Source organism: Tachysurus fulvidraco, chromosome 3 (assembly GCF_022655615.1).
Source record: "Tachysurus fulvidraco isolate hzauxx_2018 chromosome 3, HZAU_PFXX_2.0, whole genome shotgun sequence".
Classification (NCBI taxonomy): domain Eukaryota; kingdom Metazoa; phylum Chordata; class Actinopteri; order Siluriformes; family Bagridae; genus Tachysurus; species Tachysurus fulvidraco.
In genome coordinates this window covers 27,291,488-27,309,186 of record NC_062520.1, presented here as the reverse complement: position 1 = coordinate 27,309,186, position 17,699 = coordinate 27,291,488, and the positions used below count along the sequence as shown (strand labels likewise).

Genomic DNA, 17,699 nt, shown 5'->3' with positions numbered 1-17,699 from the left:
TAACATGAATGAATGTCATTTATTGAGTGTAATCAGATTTATAACATAGAACAAAGTATCATAACAGAAATTTCTCTCTTAGTTGGATGCCATGATGGTATTGACCCAGTCAGTGTAGTGACAGACTTCAGCATAAACACCAGGTAATCCAGGGAGAGCACATCCATCGCCCCAGGATACAACTCCCTTCAGCTCTCCACTGCATACGACCGGACCACCAGAGTCACCCTGGAACAAGAGACAAAATAAATAAATAAATAAGTTGGGATGATAAAAAAAAAAGAGCTTGGAAGCAACTCTTTCAAAATTAAATGTTTGGCTTCCCAAATGGCACAACAGAGAGAACTGTGAGAATTTTGAGTATAAATGCCAAACACTCATAGCGGGAGGGATGACATAACAGCATGACTCTCTCTCCTGACAGTCACAGTGACACTACACAATTGTGGGTGTGTAAGCTCATGTATTAGTAAGATGGCCTAAACACTAGGTCAAAAATATGTGGTGTCCAGCTTCAAGTGCTAAAGCCTCTCTGGTTGGTACATGTTACTTGCCCTAGTGGGTGGGAAATACATTTTGGGGGAAAATCAAGTAAAAGAGATAATTAACTGAACAATGTGAATATGGTGCATGCATGAATGAACTTGATAATTGATTAATAAGTTCATTTTTATTCATCTTCAGTAAAGTAATCGAAAGATGCAATCTCTCACCAGAGAACACAGGCAATTAGACTTTTTAGACTCAAAATCACAGTTCTAACAACAGGACAAATGCTTTTCTGTTGTCATTCGTGTGCCCAATAATTATTAAAACTTTCTAAAATAAAATTACTAATTCAGATGGTGATATATTATGTTTTTAATCTAAAATAAAATTGTTTTATCCCCTAAATCAATAGGTGTCATGGGTCAACATCCATTTTCAATTAGAAAACTGAATAAAGAACAGAACAGAACAGAATCTATTGTGATGTCACCTGGCATGAATCTTTGCCTCCTTCCAAGTACCCAGCACAGAACATGTTGTTAGTGATTCTTGAACCATAAGCCGCCACGCATTTTGATTGTGAGAGTACAGGTACATTCAGGCACTGCAGTACAGATGCATAAATCACTGGAAAAGATTAGAAAAGGTACAATCAACTGATCAGCTTGTGCTTCATTTTAAATTTCCGCTTAAAACTGCATTAATTCATGTACCAGAAACAGTTTTAAATAAGTGAAAACTTAAGTTAACAAACTAGTAGTTTTCTAGTAAGAACTGAGTTCCTCTCACATTTTTACACATGTTTATACAGTCAGTGTTAGTGACACTAAATTAATATTCTGCTTGAAATGCCTTTTAATGAGTTGATCTACAGTATAGCAAAAGAACATGAATTCGATTCAATTCAATTTATTTGTAGAGCACTTTTATCAATTCATATTGTCTCAAAGCAGCTTTAAATAAGTACAGTATATAAACAGACTAAAAATTTTAAAGTGTAAAATTAAGTTATTATTTATTTAAAACGTCTGTTACTAACGAGCAAGCTGCATGCAACAGTGGCAAGGAAAAACTCCCTGAGATGATATGAGGAAAAAACTTAAAAGGTACCAGACTCAGAAAGGAACCTCAACCTCATTTGCGTGATAATGCTTTTGATTACTAAGGTTATCACAATCTGAAAGCTCCACGTCTATTTTGTATAATTGTTGCCTTACCTCCAGTGTTGATCTGATTACCCCATCCAGTCACCAGGCACTCCTCCCCTGGCACCGCACAAGAGGACGCCAGAGGTATAGGTTCCACATACTGGTTAAAAACTGCAGGCTGGCTCAGTTTGATTAGCATGATGTCATTGTCATATGTTCTGTCATTATAGTCGGGATGTGGTATGGCCTTCTCAGCCCAAATTCTCTGCTCTGTGCCTTCGTCAGTGAACACGTTGTGTTCTCCCAGGTGAAGAGCAAGACGATGAGCCCTTTGGGGGAATTTTTTGAATATAGTAAATGCTTTTTAAAATGATTGTGTTGCATTATCTGGGAAAATAGAAAATGTGCTGTGAGCTACTCACGGAAGATAACAGTGAGCAGCAGACACAGCCCATCTGTTGTTTATTAAGGATGCACCGCACCAGCGCTCTCCATCATCATAGGTTAGATAAATTTGCCAGGGCTGGGAGTGAGGAGGACATTCATAACCCCCGATGATCTTATCATCATCGGCACTACTGTGGTCTAATTCACAAACATTTTAAGAGACATTAACAGAATATAATTGTTTCAAATCATTCCTCTAGGACCTGACAAACGAATCTAGATATAATTTCAGATGAGTCTCTTCAGTAAGAAATAAAAATATCTTCCACTTACGCATAAACACCAACAGCAAAACAATTAAAGTGTTCCTCATTGGCACTAGTACAATTATAAACAAAATGTGCATGGCAGATGACTGTGTGTGTGTTTATATATGTGTGTGTGTGTTAATATTTACATGTGATGTCATGGAGCATTGTCCTTAAAACCTCAAGTAAAATATAGTAAAATAAACTTGATCTGAAAGCTACCAACTGTTCAAACTATCTTATCAGGTGAACCTGTCAAAACACTGGACTACTTTAAGGTTACACACACAGAGCATGCTTAATATAGCCTACTCAAATAAATTGCATACACAAACCTTGGAAAACCATGGAAAATATTTATTTCTATACAAATCCAGCAGGAAAAATAAATCAACTCCTATGTCAATTAAGTAATAACTTTTTTTAAATTAATTTATTCTTGGGTATCTTTTGGAAGGCAACTACAACTGCTTCACTTTTTCCACGTATTTTTGAAAGGTAGAATGAAACCAATTTGGATATGTGGAGTACATGTCAACACAGACTGAGTGGACCTGTTTAGGTCAATTTTGTCATTTTGCATAATGCTATTAATGGATTTTCTACATCATGTAAACACTGAAATAGTTAATAATCCAATTTGTAATGTCAATCCATGCACAATTGGATATTGAATTCTAAAACTGGTATCATGTGGCGGGGGGCATGGTGGCTTAGTGGTTAGCACATTTGCCTCACACCTCCAGGGTTGGGGGTTCGATTCCCGCCTCCGCCTTGTGTGTGTGGAGTTTGCATGTTCTCCCCGTGCCTCGGGGGTTTCCTCCGGGTACTCCGGTTTCCTCCCCCGGTCCAAAGACATGCATGGTAGGTTGTTTGGCATCTCTGGAAAAATTGGCTGTAGTGTGTGTGTGAGTGAATGAGAGTGTGTGTGCCCTGTGATAGGCCCCGTGACCTGAGAAGTTCGGATAAAGCGGTAGAAAATGAATGAATGAATGAATGAATGAATGAATGATGTGGCACTTATGTCAATGGTACCTATGCTGACTTCAATTTTGACTGCAAGAGCCGCAACAAATCAGAACAAAACAAAACAAAACAAAATGAATGAATGAATGAATTTAAAGTGTGAAATATATTAGACCATTAGAGTATAAAAAGTATAGACCATATTTTTATATGTTTGTAAATAATTTATCAAGCTAATATTAATTCAGCTCAATATTAACTTTAGATCTTTTAAAAAAAAAAACACTTATTTTCTATTCTAATCCTCAGTCCAAGGTTTACTTGATTATTATGGTTCTCTGTGTTCCATTAGTACATGCTCTTCTCCTGTGTTCCATTAGTACATCCCCCCTCCTCTCGTCACTATTGGAATGTTTGATGTGATGTGACCAGATTTATAATATTTGCTCCAAAGGGTTATAGGAAAACCTATATTTATATAAAGACACAGTTTTAGTTCTTTAAATAGCATACCAGAAGTGAAAATGACAGGAAAAATGCAAAATGAATGGTATCCAACCCATTTATTAAGGTGCTGGTTTCCTTTCTTGCAGCATATCTCATAGTCTCAGAGCAGTCCTTGTTAATCAGTAACAATCCAGAGCCAAGTCCAAGGAGCAGACAAACAGGTCAAGCTTACATCATGCTTTCTGCAATGAATTGTCACTCAGGTTCCACAACATTGAGACTAAACAAATACTGATTCTAGGACTGTTAAATAGATATATAGTATTTAAATTTTAAAGTTAATCTTTCTTAAATTAATATTAAACTTAAATTGTATATATTCATTTATTTATATTTATTTTTATATTATATATTTATTTCCTTTTTCTCTCTCTTCTGTTTCCATACTTCTGTAAAGCTGCTTTGAGACAATGAGAAATGTTAAAATTTGGATGTGTAAATGTGAGTTAAAACAAATGAAAATGTAGCATTAAATTAAGCCAGTCCTCCTGGATACAGTTATATACATCGTCTTTTTCCAACTGGCAGAAGAAGAGATGCCACAGTTATTTATAATGATATTTTATATATCTTCTTCTTCTACTTTTTCTACTACTTTTTTCTCGTTAGGGGTCACCACCACAACAAATCATCTGTTTCCACCTAACTCTATCCTCAGCATCCTCTATATAGCTATATATCTCACATCCTCATCTCTGCTACCTTCATCTCTACCTCATGTCTCTTCTTCACTGCTACAGTGTCTAACCCAAACAGCAGAGCTGCTCTCACTACTGTTTTCTACACCTTTCCTTTGATTCTTGCTGAAATTCTTGTCACACAACACTCCTGACACTTTTCACCAAGTACTCCAACTCGCCTGCACTCGACTCTTAAACTCTTTTCCACACTCCCTGTCACACTGGACGGATGACCCCAAATACTCAAACTCCGGCACCTTTTGAGCGCAGCCCTCTGTAACCTCACTGTTCTACTTCCCTAATTCCTGTACATACCCATGTATTCTGTCTTACTACGACTGACTTTCATTCCTTCTCTTTCCGTAGCAGACCTTCACTTTTCAGGTGTTTCTCCACAGGTTCTCTACTCTCACTAAAGATCACAATGTCATCCGCAAACAAGACGGGACTTAAAGCCGATCCTTGATGTACTGTGTACCTGTGTACTCCAACCTCCACTCTCATACTCTCATATGAAACTCTCATTCCTCTCTCTTCTGGAAATATGTGTTAACTACAGCCATTTTCATCCACTTACAAAGTCCACCACCATGTGTCCTTCTAGGTTTCTTTCCTTAACAACAAACCTGCCCACCACCTCCTCATCAACTCTATTCCCCTTACCGACATGCCTGTTGAAGTCTGCTCCAATCACTACTCTCTCCCATTTGGAAATACTTTCTATCACCTCATCTGACTCACTCCAGAAACTCTCCTTCTCTTCTAACTCACAGCCTTGTGGAGCATAACCACTGACAAGATTCAACATCTTCTTTCCTTATCTTTTGCATTTAAAAAAAACAAAAACAAAAACAAAAAAACCTTTGACACTTTTTCATTGTAACTTTGAACAAATGTTTTAAACTCAAGGTATCTTAAGTATGTAACCTAGTGAACCAGCATTAATGTATTCAATGTTAGAGATTTAAGCACTTATGTACGTCGCTCTGGATAAGGGTGTCTGCCAAATGCTGTAAATGTAAATGTAAACATCAGCCATTCAATTTCTAAATTAAAACTGATTACCCTGTCTGACATTCTTTTCACCTCTACAACATTTCTGACAAACTTATCCTTAAGGATCACCCCTACCCCGTTTCTCTTAACACACAGCATATCTACCGTCCTTCTCTCCATTATGTCTGCCAGCTCTCTAACATTCCCTGTCATTGTACCCATACCAATGTTAAGTGTATATATCACAGCATATACAATATATATCACAGCAGTCCATTCTAGATTCAGGGATTAATCAGAACTAACTTTTAGATTAGTCTGAAGCTATTTCAGATCATTATTTCATCTAATTTAAAATGTGTCTTAGTCATTATATATGCTCCTCACCATACATGGTTACATACTGTGTCATGTACTAAGTTTTAGCAATAATCTCCCAGAGTCATCAATTATGTCACCGTCTGACCCCCACAGAAAAACATTCTGCTACACTCTAGATAATGGAACTAGTGATGATGCCATGATTTTCTCAATGGAATAATTGGAAAGTTCAGACAAAATATTCATACTAAAATATTTAAACCAGAATCAGCAATTTGAAAGTTGAGGTCAGGGCTCAGTTTAGGATATTTGGATTCTTCCACTTGAACCGTGTCAAACCATGTCTTCATGGACCTTGTTTTTTTATTGACATGCTGGAATATGTTTGGGCCTCTCACTCCAGTAAGCAAATTATAAGACATTATACACAATTATGTGCTTTCATCTTTCTGATGACAGTTTAGACTGGTCTAATTAAATTCTGTGTGGAAATTAAAACTTTTCGTGTGGACCAGAAAAATCGAAAGATTCCTAATTAAGAAGTGTCTGAATCATTTCACCAGCAGGCAAAACAGTATCTTTCTAAATTTAATACAAATGAGTAACAAGTACCAGTAAGCTTCACGTTTGTTGCAGCAGTATCAAATTCTATTCAGATGGATACTGAAAGAAATATTATTATGACTATGTAACATTTAGAAATTGCTTTTCTTGGTGCATCTTTGACACCAGGAGTGATTATGCTTGTGCATGTGCTCCATAAATAACAGGAATGAGTCTTCACACGTATCACACTGGTAACTTCTGACCTTATCAAGATTGGCTGATCTGAGAGATTTCATAAGGTTAGTCAGACATCTGGATGAGAATGGACTTTTAAAGTGCTTTGTGTGAAGTTTTTATTTGGTTACTGAAAGACTTATTGACAGTTGGAGTAGACCTTTCCTTTCTGATTTCCCCTACACTAGCCAACATACATTATAAGTATACTCATGTCAGGCTATAGGTCTTGGTATGCAGTAGGCATTCCAATTCATTTTGAAGATGTTCAGTGAATTTGAGGTCAGGTTTCTGTGCAGGCTACTGAAGTTCTTCCATACCAACCTTGGTACATGATGTCGTTTTGAACCTCGCATTATGCACAAAGGCACTATCATGCTGGAACAGGTTTAACTGCAGTGAATAGAAATCTTTGACAATTGTGTGCATTTTTTGGGGAAGACATACATATGGGTGTTATGATAAAGTGTCCAGATACTTTTGGTCTCGGTGTATGATTTTCTTTGTGGACATTGAATAAGTCACAGTGTGTAAACTGGTATTTCATGCTGATCAGTACTTGAGGGGAGAAGAGGAATTGAGGGGATACAGTTATTTAAACAAATTAGTAAACTACATTGAATTTGAAGTGAATTATTTTTTTTTCCATTTCCATATATTTTATCCATCTATCTGACTCGGTTGCAGGAAACCTGTAGTCTATCCCACTCGGGGGACTTTAGAGATCCCCTGCACACACTCAAAGGCAGCCAGAATCAAACCCACAATCCCCATTTCAATATTCGGTTGTAGTAAACATAAACCATTTTAAAATGTCATTCACACTATTACCTAATGTTTGCTTTCATGTGAAAGTGTGTGCCATAAAACAAGTAGACTATTCACAGATTTATTCACTCATTTTCATACAATCATTTCATGTTTTTAAATACACTACAATAGAATTCCTTTCCAACAAAGACAACTTGCACATCATTTGTGTCTCTGTAAGAGATGGCTATTCTAATGTCATTCAACATTGTGAAAGGCAGAAAAAAACAGGTCTAAATACATACAGGTGATCACTTAATGAAAAGATACTATATGTGAATTGCAGTCATGTCTACATTCAGTTTAATGCTTATTCACAGAATCCAATGTATAAAAATGACTATGCAATGAATAATTTAAAAGCATTTTGAAACAAATAAAGTCCAAGCTTTAAGGCATAATCAGTAAACACATGACTTGGGTATGTAGTCAGATTTTTACCCCAGAGTAGGAAAGGTCATGAAACATAGCTATTGGAAAATAACTGTCTGTGAGAAGGAACACTGTGAGCATATGCTACTACACACAGAACAAATGCAAATTATTTACAGCATCTGGGAGAAAAAATAAAATAAATAAATTGGCTGTTGCTCCAAATATATGGTTCACCTGGTAAATTCTCATGAGCAGTCCCCTTGATACATGAAACCTGAAAGTTCTGCCAAATTTTCTATTTCCTATAAAAGGGGACAAAACATGATGAAAACCACTGAGATTATTTATATATACACACACACACACACACACACACACACACACACTACCGACAAAAAGTTTGGACATACCTTCTCATTCAAAGAGTTTTCATTATTTTCATGACTATGAAAATTGTAGATTCACACTGAAGGCTTCAAAACTATGAATTAACACATGTGGAATTATATACATAACAAAAAAGTGTGGAAAAAAAATGACCCCAAACACACCTCCAGGCTGTGTAAGGGTTATCTGACCATGAAGGAGAGTGATGGGGTGCTGCACCAGATGACCTGGCCTCCACAGTCACCGGACCTGAACCCAGTCGAGATGGTTTGGGGTGAGCTGGACCGCAGAGTGAAAGCAAAAGGGCCAACAAGTGCTAAGCATCTCTGGGAACTCCTTCAAGACTGTCGGAAGACCATTTCAGGTGACGACCTCTTGAAGCTCATCAAGAGAATGCCAAGAGTGTGCAAAGCAGTAATCAAAGCAAAAGGTGGCGACTTTGAAGAACCTAGAATATGACATATTTTCAGTTGTTTCACATGTTCTCTTTGAATGAGAAGGTGTGTCCAAACTTTTGGTCTGTACTGTGTATGTGTATATATATATATATATATATACACACATACACACACACACACATACATACATATATACACACACACTGAATGTTTAATTGAAACAGAACATATCAAAATTTATCTATCATTCATCATCATATAAGTTAATGAAAATCCCCAAACACTTTTGCTAATTTTGAATAATCTTGTGGAGGAAGATCAAAACATAAAAGCTGGCAAAACCAACGTATACACTAAGCGACAAGACCACCAGTGCATGCACATGGCCAAAAAAGTATATACATATGTGGGACCCAAAGATTTCAGGGATTTCGAACGTGGTATGTATGTGTACTCAACATAAATGCAGGTTTTGCTGCTAAGTAGCATATATGCTTACAGACAGGTGTGTCAGTCTCCTTTGTGGCACCAGATCCTGTGGATGAATGATCCTGAAAGTTTTCTTCTAATCCCTTGACACATATTCTTTTTGCCTGATAAACGTTTCTATATGAATGGACTTGAGTACTGGAAAGCAGCAGGAAAAACATCCAGAATAGTGGTGCAGCTACACCTGTTACCGATTAACAGTAACAGTGTGTGTGTGTATATATATTCTGCATGTGGTATATATAAATAAATAAATCTCCACATCTAATTAATGGGGCACATTCCATATGTTAATTCCAAGCATTGCCTTTAACGCCTTAATTTCAGTTAAAATGCCACAGGCTTTAAAACAAATTATCATAGACTAGGCTTTGGATGTATAATATCTCTATTTTTTATTTAATATCACAATTGCTGAATATCTAACGTAAGCAACATTTACAAGACAGGCTTCATCTGTATAACAGGCTTCTTTTACTCTCAAATTTAACATTAAATGATCACCATTATTCTTCATTATTCTTCACTTCTTCACTGAAATCTGAACATCTGTAAAAATTCAGACAACTGTTGTTTTAAGTGCAGCAAAAACAGGCTGTAATATAATGGTAGACTTTAATGGAGCCACTTCATTTGCACACGCTAGAACTACAGTAGTTAAACATATCGAAGCGGAATAAAGGAAATTTGTAATCCGGCTACCTCGGGCGTATTGACGCGCAGCTTTCAGAACTCTCCACGTGCATGATCAATGTAATGCTGGTGCAAGTCTGTTTCTTGATTGAAAGAAATCCCACACTCGATGCATGTCAGGCTCTCTGTATCTTGAGAAGAAGCTGGTAAAGATGGGGCTGTTAATTCTTTATCACCCAAACACTCTTGGTGATGATCGATGAGATCTTTGATCTCAGTAAATGTCTTTGGACAAAGAGAACAACGATAAGGCTCCTCACCCTTGTGGAGGGTCAGGTGCTCCTCGAGTGCATGTGGGGAAAGAAACATTTTGTTGCACTGGTGACATTTGTAATTTCTGCCCACCTTCAAATTTGTTGCAATTGAAGGTTGTTTTGTTGGGGATACACAGTTTGTGCTCGGGACCTGAAGACCTTTAGCTGAAGATCCCGACACTACGGAGTTGTTGAGCCTGTAACGAAGTTCGGTCGGGAGACGTTGCCGTACTTCGTCGTGCCAAATGAGATGCTGCTGTAGCTGAGATTCGGTCCAATAGCCTCGACAACACAGAGCACAGCAGTGAGGGCGTGACTTTGCTGCCTCTTTATGAGCATCCAGTTGTTTCTCACTGGGAAACGCTTTACCACATTTATGACATTTGAAGAGACACTTCGACTCTAAAGGCTTATGCTGTAATGGTTGCTCTTCTTCTGCGTCTGGTTGGTGTGGCTGTTTCAGACTTCCGGTGTTTGCGTTGCAGGAGCGCTGATGGTTCTGTAGGGCTCCATAGGATCCATAGCGCTTCTCACAATGTGAGCAAGGAAAGGGTTTAAAGTCTTCATTCGTGCTTGCGGGTGGTCGTCCTCTGGTCCTCCTGTGTTTTTGCCATTTGTGCGCTCGAAGTCCTCTATCATTTACAAATTTCTTGTTACACTGGAGGCAGTGGTATTTTATTTTCGGCTTGTCTCCTCCGTCAGCCAAAGGAGCATTGGGTGGATTTATGAGGAGTATGACAGGTTGAGCTGACACATGTTGCTTGGTTTCTGCATCAGGTGGCTTGGCATGATGGAAGGCAAAGTGGGCTGCTAAGAGAGATCCACTAAAGAAAGATGCATCACAGTCAGGGCAATCTAACCTGCTCTTTTTAGAAGCACTGCTGAGATGATCAGTGATTTGAAGCTTTTGTTCGTGGTCAGACCGGGCCACTATCGGTGGATGATATTTCTGATGGCGACGGAGAACGCATAGATAGAAGAATCCCTTTCCACACAAGTTGCACAAAAAGGGACCGTTCTCCATATTCTTCCTTGACATTTTACTACTCTTTAATATAAACCTGGCCAATTTCTTGTCTTTGTGCCATCTCCGGTGCGTTCCCAGGGCGGAATTTGTAGAAAATTTCCTTCCGCATTCTGTACAATAAAACAGAGCCCTGGCTGTTGATTCTTCAGGTTTGCTAGGGGAAGCGTTTACGCATTCAAACTGAGACGCCATGGAACTGGAAGCTTTACGGTGAACTTTTTTACGAAGATGAAGTGCACCTACAGCCGAGAAGTCATCACATGCGTGTTTCACTTTTTCAGACGTGCCTTTCACATCTTCACGTGTCTGGTATTGAACACGTTTGCTGTCTTTGTTGAGGCCGAGCTTGTCCGATTCCACTTCTCGACACGTTTCTGTACGTTCGCCTTTTGCTTTTAAGCAGCGTTTTCGATGAATTTCTAGCGACGACTCGCAATTGAAAACAGCATGGCAGATCGGGCACTGAGGTCCGTCGGACTTGTTGGACTGATTTGTTTCCACCGGAAGGCCCGTTTCATAGCCATGGCTTCTCATGTGGAACTGAAGTGCCATGGCACGGGAAAAGTTTTTCCCACAGTCAGGACAGCTATACATGTTCTTTTGCAACTGTTTAACCTGATCGTCGAATGATTTTACTGCAGCTTGGTTTTGGTGGATTAGCTTATGTTTAAGAAAACAGCCTATAACACGATACGATTTATCGCAAACGTCACATTTATACAACCTCGATTTGACGCGATCGGGCATTACACCGGGTTTACGATTGTGACTGTTCATCATCATTCTCTTACGACCTCGTCTCTTGCGTCTTACGTGTCCGTTTTCAGATTTGAGTTTGGCTTCTGAGCTGCTAGTGTTAATATCGCCACATTGTGGATGATACTGTTTATGATGATAGAAGGCTCCCATAGACCAGAATCCTTTCCCACATTTTTTACAATGATGAACTTTGGGCCCCAGTAGTGTCTTACTTGGATTAAACTGCTCCTTCTTATTGTCTTTATCGCTGGAAGAATTGGCGGTGAGGGCTTCCTTACCGCTGCAAACTTTCTGATGGTTGTAAAGAGTACTGAGGTTGGAATAGCTTTTGTCACACTGTGAGCATTCATATGGTTTTTTCCTTTTGTTGTGATGCTGCTGATGAGACTGCAGAGCAGACAGGCGAGAGAACTGCATGTTACATACGTCGCACTTGAAGCTGTTTTTCTGCAGATTTGCAAGCTGATACATTATGGACTTGTAGGGTTTTCTGTCTTCGTGTTTTCCCAGATGAACGTAGTGAGAAGCCTTGGTGAAACTTTCGTGGCCACAAATCTCACATATAATCGAAGCTTTCCTGATTGGATTTGCTGTGTGCATTTTTCTACGGTAACGTGACTTTTTCCCCATTCCTCCACTGTGCCATAGCATGTGACAGCGCAAGGAAACGGCCTTATCAAACGTCCGGTTACATTCCAAACATTCATACTTCTTAGCCTCTTGTGAAGGGCTTTGGTCCATTTCTGTGTTTCCTAATCCCTCGTTGATATTCACATTGTCTATCTCTACTACGTCTACATCCATCTCTGGATCTGAGCTCGGAGAAGACAGCACAGTTTCTTTGGATAAGTTCGAGTTAAAGTCTTTTTCTTCTTGGTCTGATTCACACACCAACTCAAGATCAGAGTTTTGCTGAGATCCATGGTCACGCCTATGACTATTGGACTCTTCTATGATGATGGGTTTAAAATTGTTGTCTGCTTTATAAACTTTTGTGCTAAATGTTCCGTCATGTCTTAATTCTTTCACCAAAATGTCGTTTTGCGAATACACTGAAGCTTCGGCAAAAGGAGACACCTCGTCCTCGTATGACTCGGCTGTTTGTTCCGTAGAGGACTTTTGAGAACTTCCCTCCATGATGTCACCAAAAACATCGGTGTGACAGAGCTGATGCGACTGCAGTGCAGAAGCGCGAGAAAATCGCCGACCACATTCCTGACATTCGAAAGCTTTCTTCTGGAGCTGAAAGACTTGATGAAGGAAACTCTTGGCTGGCGTTTCTTGACTATGAGCCAATCTCTGGTGTTTATTGTAGAATGTTAAGGATGTAAAAACCTTGCCACATTCCTTGCACTGAAACGGTTGCTCGTTACCGTGAAGCTGCTCTCGTCTTTTATGCCAACGCTGATGACATGCCATTGCCATGGGACGGTGAAAAGTCTTCCCGCATTCGGTGCAGTCAAACGAACGCTTTACACGCACCTTAACTGTAGTGCTTGAACAGTTGACAGAGAATCTCTGGTGTGTCCCGAGGCCACACATAGTGCGAAAAGATTTCCCGCAGTCCAAGCACTCAAAAAGCTTTTTCGGAGACTCTTCTAACTGTTCAGAGCTTGTGTCAGCAGTGTCCTCTGCTTTAACTGTAACTTCATCAGCGCTGTATTTCTCCCCTTCACTGTTTTTTGATTTAAACAGCTTCTCCTCATGGCAACGACGATGTGCGTCAAGAGCCGATGCACGAGAGTAAGAGCGGCCACAGGTGGGACACTGGAAAGACTTTTTCTTCAAATGGGCTAACTGATGGAAAACCGATTTTGAGGCCTGCTTGTGTGAACGCTGATGATTAAGGCATTGGCCAATTGATGAATATGTCTTACCACAGTCATTGCACTCAAAGACTTTCTGTTTTGATAAACCCTCCCCAGTCTCCAGGATTGATTCCTGTTTAATGATGTCATTACGGTGTTTCAGCTGGTGAGTAAAAAACTCTCTTGAGTTTGAAAATTTGCAACCGCACAGTGCACAGCACAAGGTTTGATGACCTCCGTCAGTGGAGACAAGCAGGTTGTCCCACTGGGAGTCAGTGTCCAGACAGACAATGGGGCCGTCGTGAGTGTGCTCCCGTCGATGCTCTGTGCATCCCTCCTTGTTTCCAAATGCAGCGCTCTTTTCTTCACAGCAAATTGGCCAATCTCCTAAAAACAGAAAAATATATTTTTTAAAAAATGGCAGGTCAGAAAGAGTCCTGTTTCACGAAGAAAGGGAAAAGAATCAAACCCTTTGCTGAAAACACTATTTTTAAGGGCTACTTTGTGGATTTATTTAATGATATGTAAATAAAACAACATAACCTATTATTATTATTATTATTATTATTATTATTATTATTAATTACCTAACAACAAACAATGATGATAAAAAGTATGTAAAATGTAAGGGATAACATTATAGTCAGTGTTACAACACTTATTCCACAGCGATTTGCCATCGATCACGATGCTGAATTTGTTAGAGAAAGTTTATTGTTAGATTTAAAGAGAAGTTAGTTCCTGTTCTCGTTTACATTTCAGCTGCAATAAACAGTCATTCCTTCACCAACTCTTCTCTCCCTCCCTTTGATTGCTCTCAGCTTAGCATTTTACCAAGAAATTGCAAACTGCACTGTTTAAAGACTTGCATTTAATCTCATTTTATACAACTGAGCAATAAAGGGTTTAAGGCCTTGCCCAGTGGTGGCTTGGTGGGCCGAGGATCTGAACTCATAACCTTCCCAGCAGACGTAAAACACCTTGACCACTAAGCTACCACATCCACAAATCAAAGCACTTACAAAAAAAAATCTCTCTTAACAAACGTCAACATATCAACAATTATGTTTTTATTAAGCATAAGCATTTTATTTCAATCTATTTATTATGTCTTCTATTATGTGGAAGCATCTGCCATACAAGACACTGTGTTTTTATTGTTGCTATGGAAACAGTACCGAATTGGAGTAAAGAGAGCAACACACACACACACACACACACACACACACACACACACACACACACACACACACCTTTGCAATTCACTATTTTTTTTAACTACCTCTGTTGAGTCAGCTTGCCCAAAGGCAAACGTATCCTCTTACACGTGTGCGAAAGTACAGTGCGTGCGTGCGCGCGCGCCACCCGTCCAGGGTACACAAAACTACACTTCCCATACTGCACTGCGGTACACTTAACCCACGTGACCATCACATTCGGTTAAACGCCAGATATTCAACACGAAACGTGAACACAAACCGGTGACGCGTCTTGTCCATGTTTAATTATTGAAGTAAAATAAAATTAATACATGAATAATTAAAGAAAGAAAGCTAAATGTACCTACATGTGTTTTAAATCAGACTTTGTTTGGAAAAAAAATGTTTTATTTTATAACCGACTGTCAATCTTTCGACGTGACCTCCGGTTTAATCATTCGTTATAAGTCAGTAAGGTTCGGTATATTTAGATGAAACGTACACATTAAACTACACGGTGTTTAACGCACAAAGCTCGAGGCAGGTCACAGACAGAGGCGCTCGTGCGCCGTGCTATGTTCACTGGCCCTCTGCTTTGTTGGTATTCAGCAGACAAGCCACTTACCATCAGTACATTCACCGCTGCCCGAGAAATCTGCTTCTCTTCCGGGCTGCTCCCAGTTTCCCACCCCGACATCGTCCACACGGACGGTCATGTAGTCAGGTTCTTCGACAGGTTCTTCTTTTATCCTGATCTGAGGAACTGCAGCGTTCACTGCCGCAACTTGTACATGATCTCGGGCCTCGTCCTGTGCAGGACTGCTGTTTTTTACACTTATGTCTCCATCACAACTCGCTAAATCTGCTCTGTTCTCCGGAGACGAGCCTTTAATATGTTCCAAAGACACGTTCGTAACGTTTCTTCGTAACCTGGTCTGTTCCTCCGAGTAAACAGCAGCCATGTTGCTCCAGGAGCTTTCGATCACACCTCTCCCTCTCTCTCTCACTCTCTCACACGGAAACGCTCAGCACATTTCGCGGGAAAGGACTATTCTTACAGCCAGGAAGAGGAATCCCACACCAAATAACCCTCACTGTTATTTTATTTTACCACCGCTATTCCAACTAACCCTCCTTCTGCAGAAGGATTGGTTAAGCTGGAAGGCGCAATCACATGGCCGTCTACTAGAGGGCGCTAGCGAGACAGCACAATTCGCGAAATTTCTCACTATACTTCTTACATTTAAAAAAAATATTGTTGACATTTAAATCAATCAATCAATTAATCAAATAAATAAATAAATAGGTGTAGTGTTTTGTGGACACACACAGCAGACATTTATTAACAGCATCTATAATTTCTTAACGCGTTTAATAAAGTACCACACCTAGGAGAGTTTTTGATTATTTTTTTTTTGTACTGATTTTTAATTATCTGGAAGTTATGGTTTTAATTTATACAAGTGGCCTATTGGAAATTTTCATGTAAAAAAAAGTTTATCTGAAACTGAAACTGTGCGCTACCCTGGGAATAACACAGCAAGCGAAAACACACCTGGGGACTAATATAGTATGGATGATGGAAAGAAATAAGTGGTATTTTTATTTAACATTTAAATTCTAACCCACATCTGCCACGTTAAAGACATCTGATGGTGAGTTAAATATCAAATCATCAGCGTTACACATTTTGGACACAGATTTACAGTCAATCAGAAAGTGCAATGATGCTGAAAGATACTTTTTTATTGCTTTATTTTCAGCCAACAGTGAAAAACTGATGTTTTGCAGTTTCCAAGTTACTTGTAGTTATTTCATATAAGCAGAAAATACATCTTAGCACCTCGATAAGCTAATGCGCCCACTTTTTATCGTCCAATCAGAGCACTGCTTGTATGAGCTATTAACCAATCCAAACGCATGTGCCAGAAAACGGGTGGAAAATAATAATAAAGCACTAAATAACTTCCGGTCGGGTTCAGAAACATAATCCGTTATAAGAAAAAGGTCGTGTGACGATGATAATGACATTGATATACGAGCCTTTAATATAAATGTGTCATTATACTTGAACAAGCCTGTAAAAAAAGTTTCTGACTTCTGTAAACATGTTATTGTGACATATTATTGTATTTTACTGCACATTATCCTAACAAATCATATTTGTACGTATTTCTAAAACGATATAAAAAAAACAACAAACAAACTTGTAAACATACTTAATACAGTGTCTCAACGCTAAGCTCATAAAACACTAATAATAGGATGATAGGAACACTAATAATAAATAGGACACCGCGTTGCATTATGGGATTGATCCGCCATATTGAACGCGCCTATTAAATTTTGATTGTGGTTTAAATAGAACAGAATTACAAGAACATGACAGACTCAAGGAGAATTTCAGAAGAAACTTTCTTATTCTTGTTTTTTTTATGTCTAATTTTTTGTTATTTAAATTATGGGATACTGAAAAAAGAGCAAAGTGATGAAACTCAATGACTACCTCATACACCTCATGTGTTTACTTTCTTCCTTTTCTTGAAAAAAAAATAAAATCAAATGATATTCCAGTGTTACTTGTTTAATTAGCTGTCATTATAACACAAGCAACGCTTTATTTATTAGCCGATCGTGAATAAATCTAGACATGCTGTAATATTAGACCTGCAAAATCCAAAAACTATTTTCCCACTAAATATTTCTTTTAAATTATAGACAGATTATTGTATTTATAAGGACGGCGCCAGCCCGTGAGACGATCTATAGATTATTTTTTTTACATATCTCCATCTTTATCTAAAGAATATATAACATACATTATATAATTAAATGCTGCATAAACTATAATATATAATAATTATTATCATTTGTGAATGATTTCCATTTAATCTTTGGGGAAGAGTGATAGATAGTGC

At 38.7% G+C, this 17,699-nt stretch overlaps 2 protein-coding genes across 5 annotated transcripts; both read right to left on the bottom strand.

Annotated features, from left to right (window-relative positions):
• Positions 1–2,518, bottom strand: LOC113643711 (trypsin-like). The gene is made up of 5 exons (XM_027148130.2): positions 2,358–2,518; positions 2,060–2,222; positions 1,707–1,966; positions 980–1,116; positions 1–228 (listed from the first exon to the last, which is right to left on the bottom strand). Exons 1-5 carry the CDS (start codon positions 2,428–2,430, stop codon positions 79–81), a joined length of 783 nt encoding a protein of 260 aa, XP_027003931.2. The 5' UTR covers positions 2,431–2,518; the 3' UTR covers positions 1–78.
• A 4,939-nt stretch (positions 2,519–7,457) lies between these two features.
• On the bottom strand, positions 7,458–15,923 carry si:ch211-261d7.6 (zinc finger protein 208). Of its 4 annotated transcripts, none has more exons than XM_047811305.1 (3): positions 15,407–15,922; positions 9,744–13,969; positions 7,458–8,069 (listed from the first exon to the last, which is right to left on the bottom strand). In XM_047811305.1, the coding sequence occupies exons 1-2, from the start codon at positions 15,741–15,743 to the stop codon at positions 9,768–9,770; spliced, it is 4,539 nt and encodes a 1,512-aa protein (XP_047667261.1). In that variant the 5' UTR covers positions 15,744–15,922; the 3' UTR covers positions 7,458–8,069; positions 9,744–9,767. The 4 variants fall into 4 exon arrangements, with proteins under 4 accessions (XP_047667261.1, XP_047667263.1, XP_047667262.1 ...); XM_047811307.1 differs by lacking the exon at positions 7,458–8,069 and adding an exon at positions 8,568–8,602 and having other exon boundaries at positions 15,407–15,923; XM_047811306.1 differs by lacking the exon at positions 7,458–8,069 and adding an exon at positions 9,420–9,590 and having other exon boundaries at positions 15,407–15,923.
• Between the last annotated feature and the right edge of the window lie 1,776 nt (positions 15,924–17,699).

Excerpts from the sequence above, each read along its gene's own strand:
- LOC113643711 (XM_027148130.2), bottom strand. The coding sequence starts at position 2,430 with ATGCACATTTTGTTTATAATTGTACTAGTGCCAATGAGGAACACTTTA. Across the intron at positions 1,967-2,059 it reads GCTGCTCACTGTTATCTTCC|GGCTCATCGTCTTGCTCTTC; the intron begins GTGAGTAGCTCA and ends ATTCCCCCAAAG. Across the intron at positions 229-979 it reads GAGGCAAAGATTCATGCCAG|GGTGACTCTGGTGGTCCGGT; the intron begins GTGACATCACAA and ends CTCTTGTTCCAG.
- si:ch211-261d7.6 (XM_047811307.1), bottom strand. The coding sequence starts at position 15,743 with ATGGCTGCTGTTTACTCGGAGGAACAGACCAGGTTACGAAGAAACGTT. Across the intron at positions 13,970-15,406 it reads CAGCGGTGAATGTACTGATG|GAGATTGGCCAATTTGCTGT; the intron begins GTAAGTGGCTTG and ends TTCTGTTTTTAG.